Source organism: Zingiber officinale, chromosome 2A, assembly GCF_018446385.1.
Source record: "Zingiber officinale cultivar Zhangliang chromosome 2A, Zo_v1.1, whole genome shotgun sequence".
NCBI classification, from domain to species: domain Eukaryota; kingdom Viridiplantae; phylum Streptophyta; class Magnoliopsida; order Zingiberales; family Zingiberaceae; genus Zingiber; species Zingiber officinale.
The window spans coordinates 124,925,614-124,937,453 of record NC_055988.1 but is presented as its reverse complement, the minus strand read 5'-3'; the positions used below and the strand labels follow the sequence as shown (position 1 = coordinate 124,937,453).

General features: G+C 35.4%; 1 protein-coding gene and 1 pseudogene across 1 annotated transcript; one reads left to right on the top strand and one right to left on the bottom strand.

Moving 5' to 3' along the window:
* Positions 1-701: 701 nt before the first annotated feature.
* On the top strand, positions 702-7,996 carry LOC122042219 (26S proteasome regulatory subunit S10B homolog B-like). The gene is made up of 10 exons (XM_042602221.1): positions 702-902; positions 2,613-2,732; positions 3,334-3,470; positions 3,584-3,745; positions 3,909-3,995; positions 4,070-4,156; positions 4,309-4,446; positions 5,818-6,009; positions 6,129-6,227; positions 7,711-7,996. Exons 1-10 carry the CDS (start codon positions 800-802, stop codon positions 7,783-7,785), a joined length of 1,200 nt encoding a protein of 399 aa, XP_042458155.1. The 5' UTR covers positions 702-799; the 3' UTR covers positions 7,786-7,996.
* Positions 7,997-8,498: 502 nt separating this feature from the next.
* Positions 8,499-10,248, bottom strand: LOC122039985 (annotated as a pseudogene).
* Between the last annotated feature and the right edge of the window lie 1,592 nt (positions 10,249-11,840).

The window sequence follows — 11,840 nt, the reverse complement described above, 5'->3', positions numbered from 1 at the left end:
CACACGTCGTGTTTTCATTTAAGTTTATCCAACATTATCAACCAACACAATTTCCCTCTCTTAATTCTATATAGAGAAATTTTAATTAATATAACGAAAATTTTAATTTTGTCTCTCTGATAGTTAAAAAGTTAAAAAATTACATAAAAAAACATTCTGATTGAAAGGGGAATGATATAAGTATGATTCATTATGCCCCAATTTTTTTGTTTATAAAAATGAAAATATTTAGACACCTCATAATATCAAACATTACAATTAATTAATTTTTTATGCTATAAAATTTGTATGAAACAATTAATTGAAAGAAATAAAAGAGTGACATAAAAATTCAAAAAATTAGCCTAAATTACTATTTATTACGGTGTGGTGCTAGACTGAAAATGATATTGCTTAAATTACATTATATTACTTAGGAATATATTTTTGGCATTTTTAAATAATAAATTTTAAATTTACATTAATTTCAGAAATTAATAATCTTGATTGTAATTTTTATATTATTATTTGAGTTTTTATTCATATTAATAAAAGGCTCTGATAGCTAATTACTTTTTGAACGGCAATGGATTTGATCCAACACGAATGACGGAATGAGCCCAATCCGAATTTTCAAGTATAAGCAAATCGGATCAGTTTTAACGGGTCAAAGTCCAATAAGAGGTATTTTAAACCATAGTCCTTTCTTTAGCATCAAGCCACCTCTCGCTCCTCTCTCTCTCTCTCTCTCTTGAGCGAGCACCAAAAGCGCCGTTTTAGTCTCGATCTCGAATTGTCGATCTCTCGGGGAAGGACGAAGATGGTAGACGCCTCAGACGACGCCACTCGTCGCCGGAATGCGCTGGCCGATTACCGAAAGAAGCTCCTCCAGCACAAGGAGCTAGAATCCAGGACGCGGACGCGTGTGTATTTCCATCTTTTTCTTCTACTACGTTCTCTGTTAATCCTCGTTTTCACTTTGATTCGGTACGATGAATCATTTTTGTACTGGGATGCAAGTTATCGTTTTGATTTTAGTTTTTTTTCCTAGGCTACTTTAATCTCAAGTTATATTTCCTGACGGCTAAACATAAAAATTGGGGGAAAAAAAAAACAAATTTGATGGTAGAATTAGCACGACGAAAAAAATTTAGAGGGTTAAGTTCGGTAGTCGATTCATTTTCTCCTGCTGAGATATCTTTCGGTGAATGTATTTGGATGTTCTACCGAGGAACCTGACATTCTGGGGTGAAACAATCGCTAAATTTAGTTGTGCCATAGAAGAACTGTTGAAGACTCACAAAATGGATTTGAGATTTTATGATCTCTTGGAAGAGGGCATAAAACACACTATTCAGGCAAACAAGTCTGTTCGCACAAGTAGGTTTAAGTCATACATACTGTTTCGGGGAAAAGCGGCTACTTGGACGTCCATAAGTTTAAGGACTGTTGAATATCAGAATGGACATATGAAGAGTCAAGAAGACAAGTAAAATTTGTTTGAGGTTTAGGAAATTTTGTTGGCTAGAGAACGGTTCCGTGTTATATTATAAGGCTACAAGATCTGAGGAGCTATGGCTGATTTGTTGCATATGGAAAGTTTGGGCAAGAGGTTATGCCACTTGTTGAAAATAAATAACGAATAATTATCTTTCTCACATGAAAGAAAAACTTTTACAAGAACCTCTGACATTATTTTTGAACTATGTCTCACTTATGCAAAGTATCAAAACTGATAAGACAATATAGCATATAGTTTACAATAGGAATTCTAATCTTGACAAAGCTAGAGCTTACTAATTTTTTCATTATTCTGATGAGCGAGTACAGTGAAAAATGTTGGATTCGCCTTAATTGGCATCTGTCCATAATCGCAGATTCATCCTCTCTCTTTTAGATTCTTGTAGCATCTATGACCTACTTATATAAGTTGGATGAAGCGGATGGATGCCAGTGCAATTTTATTCTTGTGAAGAGATAGGTAGAGCATTGGACTTTTTTTGGGTAGTTTCTAAGTAAATCAGGCTTATTTATATGTCCCCAACAATGATTAGTATGACTCGTCATACATGTTCAGAGGTTGAGTTGCTTTAAAGCCCTTTAGCTATATTAATGCAGTCAAACTTAAAATTTTTCTCATTGCAATAATTTTTATTGAGTTCTTTTTTTTTTTTCAAAATCAATGAAGTTTGCACTTTGGATAAGGAAATATTCTTTTATTTGGTTTTTGGAATTGTGATAGGGCGACAAGCTGATATCCTGAAATAACATGTATAAGAATCACGATACTCATATTTAATTACATAATCAAAATGCAAACTCACATTTTGTCCATCACATTTCTCATGTGTTCATGTTTTGGTTTTAGTGAACAAGGGTGTTATTTGACCTTATAGATCCATATGTCACTAGAAGCAACTTCTAATTTTGCTTGTTTTAGAATACATACAATGGCGTTGAAACAACCAAGGGCCACATATATCACTGGTTCAGTAAAATCCTGTAGGATTATCAAAAAAAAAATTACATGCCTACTGAATTTTGCTCTTTATGATTGAATTCTTACCTGTTTACATTTACCATCTGGTAATGATTGTGGTACTGTAATGAATTCTTGTTGCATCATAATGCAGTAAGGGAGACTTTGAAGACCACAAAGAAGGAATTCAGTAAAACCGAAGATGATCTAAAGTCTCTCCAAAGTGTTGGGCAAATAATTGGAGAGGTTCTTAGGCCACTTGATAACGAGCGTTGTGAGTATAAACCAATTGCACTTTTTGTATCATATATTATATTGTTGCAAACAGTTTTCTTGTTCATTTCTTTTCTGAAATACAAACCAGAGTGGACAATTTTGCAGCATTGGACCTGCCCCTTCATTTTCTGGTGTCTTTTATGGTCATTTTTTGTTTTTCCAGACAAGTCTCGATCCTATTTATTGTTTGCATATCCTTAAATCTATTGTATTTGCATTTGTAGTTGTAGCATGTATTACATGCGATTTAAATTGTAGAGATCTGGATGATCAATTAAGTCAAAACCTTGTGTTTCTTAGTTCTCACCCCAAATGAGTGATAGCTAAGTATGAGGGCACTAAGTTTCTTATTCTTTCTTTTGCACCAATTGTGATTGCCTACAATTGATTGTAAATCCTTGTTAGTCTTGTTTTGTATTAATGAATGTTTAGTTGTTAGGATTTTTTTTATGAAGGTAAAAAAAGTTGTTATTTAAAGTGGTTTGTTTGATCAACCAATCAAACATTTAATCATTTAAGTCTGCAATGAGTTATATAATGGCTTGAAGAGATTTGAGAAGCTTAAGCTCTAGATCATTGATTTTCATTTTATGCTGTAGTCATTGTTAAGGCAAGCAGTGGGCCTAGGTATGTTGTTGGCTGCAGGAGCAAAGTTGACAAGGAGAAGCTGACAGCTGGAACTAGGGTTGTTCTTGACATGACTACTCTTACCATTATGCGTGCTCTTCCACGAGAGGTTGGTTATTCATGTTTGGACTTTATTTAGGCAGTAGTATTTGGAGAACCATCATTCTTTTTCTTGTGATGCAACTTGAAGGGCAAATATAAGCCTTCCCTTTACTCTTGCAGGTTGATCCTGTTGTGCATAACATGCTCCATGAAGATCCTGGAAATGTTAGCTATTCTGCTGTAGGTGGACTATCTGATCAAATAAGGGAACTGAGAGAGTCAATTGAGTTGCCTCTTATGAATCCTGAACTTTTCCTTAGAGTAGGAATTAAACCTCCAAAGGTTAGTTTGGTAGCATAAAATTTAACTAAGTTTCTTCTTGTGTTATAACCAAATCTTGTGATTTTTCTCTCCAGTTAATTGACCTTGTAAAGGGATAGAACTGTGTATATTTTACTATTATGTTATCTTATGATCTCCTTTTAAGCTTATATTAGTAATGCAGGGAGTCCTACTGTATGGTCCTCCTGGAACTGGGAAGACATTGCTGGCCAGAGCAATTGCTAGTAATATAGATGCAAACTTTTTGAAGGTTTGTTGTTGTTTATAACTTAAGAGAATTTGGTAACTTCTATTTCCAAAATAGTAACCTTTTTCTATTCATAGGTTGTATCAAGTGCTATAATTGACAAATATATAGGTGAAAGTGCAAGATTGATCAGGGAAATGTTTAGCTATGCACGCGAACACCAAGTATACATCTTTCTCGGCCCCTTCTACATTCTATTTTTCGTTTAATATGTTTTGGCTAACTCGGCGAAATGTTAATAAGCCTTTTTTTCCCGTGAAGAGTATTATCCTGCATAAGGACATTGACATTTATTAATCCGTGGATGTATTCTCAGCCTTGCATTATTTTCATGGATGAAATTGATGCAATCGGAGGACGTCGGTTCAGTGAGGGAACCAGTGCCGATCGTGAGATTCAACGAACCCTTATGGAACTGCTTAATCAACTAGATGGATTTGATCAATTAGGGAAGGTAAACTTCATATGTCCACGACTACTTTTTAGTGCTCGCAATTGCCCCTTAAGGGAATTTTACTAAATTTACATTATTAAGATTGATGCACAGTTCAAATTGGTAGCACAGGAAGAATATTTCTTGATGATAGCATTTTTTGGAAACATGGTACTTAGAGATGGTCTTTAACTAGACTTATGCTCCACAAAGACAGAATCATTTGAGATTACTTTTTGGTGCTTGACTCCTTTGCAAGTAGATTAATTTATTTCTCCTTACATTTAGGCTTCAGTATAGTCATTTGAAACACACACTTACTGCATTGTGCTTTTATAAATTGACGATTAAATTACTGCCTTCTTAAATTGTCACTAAAAGAGTGTGGGTGTTGTTCTTGGTTTTAATTTCATACTCTGCTTGCACTTAAGGTTTCTTTCGCATCATTAACTCCCTCTGATAGAAGGTGATTGACCAGTAAGGGTGTAATACAGTATGAAGAAAACTCTCCCTCATAGCAAATATCTAGGAACAAAGGCCTCTGTGGTTACTATGACAAACAAGCTGGGAGGTTGTTCCATCTATCATCAATTTGTGCTGTTGCTTGAAGATTGAAGTCTGTCTGAGTTCACAGTAGTAGTAAGAGTAGTCTTCATTGTTTTTTGATCCTTCTAAAGATTGACTTCACAGTAGCTCTAGCAGATAGTCACCAATAACCCTAAACCATCAAGTCTCCATAAGTTAATAGAAGATTGGACCCTGAACAATCATTTTCCTCTCTCAAAGGAAGATATAAGATTCATTGCTGCTAGTAAGAAGAGGCCTCAAGAGGAATTCATGTTTGTTATTATTTTACTCTTTGTGTGGTGCAATAAGTGGCCAAGTGGGTGACAACATCCTGGTAATTCATCTTCTTTGATACCACACAGTATATTATATGATGAATGCACTTTTTTCTCCTAACAAGCGACATTTTGGATTCTGTTGAGTTCAGTTGATAATGTTGAACAAACCTCCAATGAATCCTAATATGGAATCAGCATGAAACAAATTGACATATATTTGGGCCTAATGACATTTCAGATTTAGTGAATATGATTAACTTGTATGGAGTGTACCAAATTTGCACTTGTGCAGGAAATATGCAACAAGTTTAGGTTTTTGTAAAATATAAATAAAATCATCTCCATAGTATACACAATTACAGATGATGAGCCAATGCACTCATTTGTAGGCAAAAAGTTGTTTTTAATGCAGTAGCATTATAGAAAAATGGGGCACTTTCTATATGTTCATGTGAAAGCCTTGGTGAAGAATCAGTGTTTTACTTCAATGATTGAATGATTAGGGTGATCATGTTCCTCAGAATCATTTTTTCCCTAATGGTGTTAGGTTAAAATGATTATGGCGACAAATCGACCTGACGTTCTGGATCCAGCTCTTCTTCGACCTGGCCGGCTGGATAGAAAAATTGAGATCCCATTACCAAATGAACAGGGGAGGATGGAAGTTCTCAAGATCCATGCTGCTGGTATAGCAAAACATGGTGACATTGACTATGAGGCAGTTGTAAAACTTGCTGAGGTAATTATACTCTCAATAATTGATGCCATATTATGATGATAAGCAAGTACTTTCCCTGTCTACTGTGTCTCTGCATTAGCCAAAATCTATGTTTCATGGGTGAACTTCCATTTTTTTAGGGTTTTAATGGAGCAGATCTCCGGAATGTATGTACAGAGGCTGGTATGTCAGCTATTAGAGCAGAACGTGACTATGTTATCCATGAAGACTTCATGAAGGTAAGTTATCCTTGTGAAAATTTAAAGTCTTGGTATGAGAAAGTGGAAAACCATGACAGTTTTATCAATAATTTTAAAGTCTTGGTATGAGAACGTAATGATATCCCCACCCTGCTCTACCTGCATAAATTTTATCAATAATTTTAATGACTGGTGATGAATGCCTAGTTGATGGTACTCAAAATCACATGGTTAAAGTATAGCTTTTCTTTGCTAGTGGAAGTCTATTTTAGTATTGTTTGGGCACATAAATATTGGATTTCTTGCCCTTCTGCTCATAGTTTGCTTCATTTTAATATATCCAACAGTATGATAAATGATAAAAGTTACTCTAAAGAGTACTTCGATTTTGCACATTGAGGGTGTCTCTATTTAAGGGAAGCTAGCCAAGATGAAGGAAAGGAGGGAGAAAATAGACGAAATCTTTTGTCTATTTACCATGTGTAGAAGAAAAGAAATAAGCAATAAGGCTCCTTTCTCCACTTTTTGTCTCAAGAATGAGAAAATTGAAGAGTTAGTTCTGTCACGTTTTTGCATTTTCCTTGTATTTCAGATAGACTAAGTCAAGAAAATCCTCTGTTCTCCCTTATTGTTCTTTGTTTCTTTTCCCTTTCCTCTGCTCAAGAAGATGTACCCATTCCCTGAAACTATGTATACCCCAGTGGTTGGGGAAAGGAAAAGAGAACCTAACTAGGTAATAATTCAGGAAGGAGCTCCTTTGCCTTCCTGCAGAGTGAGTTTGGTGCAAAATTGTGGGCTCCTAATTGCAGAATTACAGTGATAGACAAGGTCGCAGGTGGCTGGTGAGGTTGCTGAGGGATTGAGGTTGGCGGGTGAGGTCATTGGTGGCAGACAAGGTCATGGGCAGTGCCAAGGTCTCAAGGAGTGTGAGGGTGAGATTGGTGATGAAAACAAAGGATCATCTCGACATTTCATATTTTCTTCCCTCTCCTTTTTTCCTTTACCTAGTTAAACAGGGTTGCTGGATTTATTTTCCTTTCCTCTTTTCTTTTCCTTTCCTTCACTGCAGGCAAACACAGTGGAATGCCACAAATTCCTTGTCTGAGCACTACCAAAATTTGGCTGCCTTTGCATAAAAATGAGCTTGCATTTTAAAGTAGAATTAACTTTGCATCTTATCTATATTCCTTGGGGCCTTCTAAATTTAAAAAGTTCCAAGCACCTCCCCTTTCCCCTTTCCTGTCTTGCCAAGGTGCTCCAGAAACATGATGATGAAATTTCTTCTTGAGGAATATTGTCCAAAATAATCAACGTTTCTGCTCTTTCATCGTGTCTCTCTACAAACATAATAGCTATATTTATATGAACTGGAAGTCTGGAACATCTGTTGTCCCAATCCTCGCATTTTCTTCATATTACAGCCTTTGCTTGTTTGCTTTTATTCAATAATATTATTTTCCTCTGCCTAGTTCTCATCCATCCCAACTAACATGCAATCTTACTGTTTAATTTTTTTTTTCAGGCTGTCAGGAAACTGAATGAAGCGAAGAAGCTGGAATCGAGTGCTCATTATAATGCAGATTTCGGCAAGGATTAAGTTGTCTAATGTCTTAAATATACAAATCTTGTATCTTAAAAGTTATCTACTCTATTTGTCCATTCAAAGTCATTAGAATTTTAGCTGCTCCTTTCCTTTCCCCTTCGTTTTATTTTGGTAACTTTGCCAACAATTAGCCTGCTCAACTGAGCTCATTTGCTAGATGTGTCTTTTGAAATTAAAAAAGATCTTTCCATAGCATTTTAAATGAGGCTTTGTTTTGTTTGTTTGCAATGTGTTCTGTTAATGCTTTGGATTCTATGATGTTTGAAATGGATACATTCGTTCCATCTATTAACTGGAGAGGTATTTTCTCGATCGACAAAATACATTTCGATAAAAAAAACTATTTAATTCCTTTGAATTTATTCATATTTGAGCTCTTAATGACAATCAAACACTTTTGACTTTAAAAGTTTGATTGATCAATTGAAATTACCTCTAGTTGATTGAAGTTACTTCCAATCAACTCATCGATTTCACTTTCAATCAACTCGCCAATTGACTTACGGATCAAATGAATCGAGTTAAACGAATGATACTGAGGTGATCGACTGATGTATAGGATTGCTGAATGACTAACAATTAATTCAACACCATTTGGTAAAATAATTTGCTTAACCAGATTAAGCAAATCACAAGCAAAAATATCAGTTAATTTAACCTGATAAATCAAGTATTTATTATAATCAGAAATCACCAAATAAGCTTATAAATCTTTATACTTAAACTAGTCTCTGATCGATCTAGCCTGCATTGATCTTCCTACAATCGAGCCTCACCTCCCCATCACTTCCGGTCAGTGGGCTAATGCTCCCCATGTTGATCATGGACACGACAAAGTTTTTGAAGAATTGGGTGCCATCGTCGCTTGCATACTGATCGATGATCGATGTTAAAGGAGAGCTGGTATCAGAGTAGAGTTCCTGATCGGTCTAGAGGAGGCCTTGGCCATTCTTAAGGTTATAGTAGTAGTTGTTATCGAAAGCATCAGGCGTGGCATGATCGAGATTATTGAGTGTTGTCCCAACCCCTCCTCGAGGGCAATTCTCTTCTAGTATCGCCAAGTAGGAGGAATCCAAGCTCGGGTCAGGGCTCAACGTGCCACTGTAGTTGTAGAGCCGACTGCTTAAGATTTTGCATTGTGCGCGTCCAAATGTATGAGCTCCTTCAATTATGATAACAAACAATTAGCCCTTAAGTTTTAGTAATAGATGCCAATGTTATACAAAAACGATGATAACTTAGTCACTTCACCCTCATGATATTATAGTCATTGAAAATACTAAATAAACTGCGTACTTAGGTTCATAGTAGGCTGCCTACCCTACCCTACCGGTAAATCTGGAGCACAACTTAAACACATTTAGAGGTCAATCTTTAGAATATTTAGATTCAGATTTTGATCTAAGTGCTTTACCACCCTATCACACTCATAGGGGCGACTATTTATCACATCGCTATACCGGAGACCATAATCTCTCTATATATAATGACATATATCTTTAACCTATTATAAAAGATATATATCATCCATTGAGATCCTACACAATGAGTCCTTTATTAGATAATTGATTAACTAATAGAAGCTCATAACATAAAATTCTAATAGTTTCTCTTCCACCTTCCATGATCTTACCACTTACCTGATAAGGTGACAAGATCGGTGTCATCGAGACCGACTGCGGAGAACTTGGATTGAAGGACATCGAGTGTGTCGATGGGGCTAGGAAGATTCTTGTTGGCTCCTGATTGGCAGTGGTGCCATCTCTCCTTCCCAGTGGGACGTCCCATGATGGACCTCCTGACTATATATATTCATCCATTAAGATTTTAGATTAAAGTATATATATATATATATATAATTAACTCACTAAGGAGACAGAAGCTTCAGCTGCCAAAGCGAGGATGTCGGCGCACGAGACGACCCCGGAGCACTCACTCTCCACTTGGCTCTTTATGTCGTCGATCACGTCGAACCCCCGGAGCGAGTCCTTGTTCGGAGCCGCATCCTTCTCGCTCACGATCGTCTCGCTGCCGTCCAGCAGCACCGACCCGTCGCAACCCTGCACAAATTTAATTACCACAATTGGATCATCATGCATACTGCATGCATGCATGCGGCCAGAAACAATTCATTAATTTTAATTAATTAATTGGCCTTTAATAGTTTGGTACGTCGACAAAGCAGTCGTGGAAGTGGAGCCTGACGAGGCTCGCCGGAGTTCGGGGATCCGACAGCTGAGCCCGCGCGACGACGGTGCTGACAAGGTCGGCCAAGCCAGGGCAGGACTCATCGTAGAAGGAGGAGCTCAACTGGGCATGAGACGTCCAGGAAACAGTGAGCAAAGCCACTGTTACAAGTACAATATTTACGCGCGAGAAAGAAGAAGAAGAAGAAGAAGAAGAAGAAGACGACATTTCTCTACTGTGAATGGATGAAGGCAGGCCCTCTGGCTGCATTTATATATATAAAGGCTCAAGCTTGGAGTAGGTTGAAAAGTTCTGCAGTTGATTACTTAAAGTGAGAAAATATTGTTTAAGACATTTCATAGCTCTGTTGAGTTGTTTTCATTTTTTTTTTATATCTTATATTTTTAGATCTATTTAAATAATTATTTAATTAATATTAGAGAATTATCTTTTATTGAATCAATTTATTTCAATTAAATTTAGAAACGACTTTTATACGTTTGACGAGTTCTTTTTGTTTCCTCCAAAATCCCTATGTGAAGTGTGAACACAGCCTTCAGAATCATTTCTATTCTGCCAAGCGTCACCTATCCATCAAGTTCTTAATTATGTTGAATTACACTGCATCAATGATTAATAAAATATATTAATATGACCCAATTACTTACATTGCATCAGAGAAGAACTGAGATTGAGACATGAAGATGATTGATACAAGCAATTAATTATATAAAGAATTGCAATTAGTTAATTCACTATATATGCCGACTAAGATTGTTAAACATCCAACAAAAATATTCTACTTATTCCTTAAACTCATTAAATTAAATATCCATTAATTATGATGTGGGCCAATCTAATTAACCGCGAAATTACATGCCAACTTAATTGTGAAATCATTGTCGCGGTTGAGCGTAGTGACCGTGAAATTAGAGTCAGACAATTCCCGTTTGACTAGTTCAACCAGCCAGCCCCGATTCCACGGCAGCCTCCGTCGACTGTTAGAACAGTCGTCGATCCAGCAAACAGAAGAAAGACAAACGCGTGTGACTTAGGTATTCCTGATTTATTAAAAAAAAAAATTGGATCACATAAATATGTGTGGTATATATTGAAGTAAAATATAATATTATTCGTCTCAAACCACTTACAATAAAATAAAAATATATAAATGACGGAAGATATTTTATTTTAGTACCATGATCTTTTATATGGAAAGATCAAATACCTAAAAAGATAATGAGGTATTTTATACCTATTGAATAGAAAATTAACTTCAAGATCTATTAAGTAAATCGTCCATATAAATACTAAGTGCTTCAATTCGTGAGGATTTTATAAATGATTATATATCTTTTATATTTCATATTTTATTAGAATATATACTTAGTTCTCTTTCGAGTTTATTAGTCATTATTTAGCTATGTGGTTTTAAATTATATATATATATATATATATATATACATATCATTTTTTTTTTATAGAATTCATGTATTTAATTTTTCAAATTGATTAATTTAGAAAATGATCCATCCAATCCCACTGAATTTTTTCACTAGATACTAAGATAAATTGGAAAGTGATCATGATCCGATATCCAATGGCCAATATTCTTAGACAAAATACTTTATCTATGATTATACAAATGAAATATAGCTATCAATTTATTATATATTACTAGATTGTTGGTGCAATCATCCTCCATAGTTTTGATATTTGATAAGGAACATGAGTTAGATGCAGGAGGATCCGAAGATTATTATTATTATTTTTGATAATTTTTACCTTTTGGTATTTAAGGTATTTTATGTTTTTTTTTCCCAATCTCTATCTTTGTATTTTTGGCTTTTTAATCCATTAAG

Bases quoted from the DNA above. Each gene is read 5' to 3' on its own strand.
- LOC122042219 (XM_042602221.1), top strand. From the start codon at position 800: ATGGTAGACGCCTCAGACGACGCCACTCGTCGCCGGAATGCGCTGGCC. The intron at 903-2,612 runs GTGTGTATTTCC...ATCATAATGCAG, and splicing joins AGAATCCAGGACGCGGACGC to TAAGGGAGACTTTGAAGACC. The intron at 2,733-3,333 runs GTGAGTATAAAC...TTTATGCTGTAG, and splicing joins GCCACTTGATAACGAGCGTT to TCATTGTTAAGGCAAGCAGT.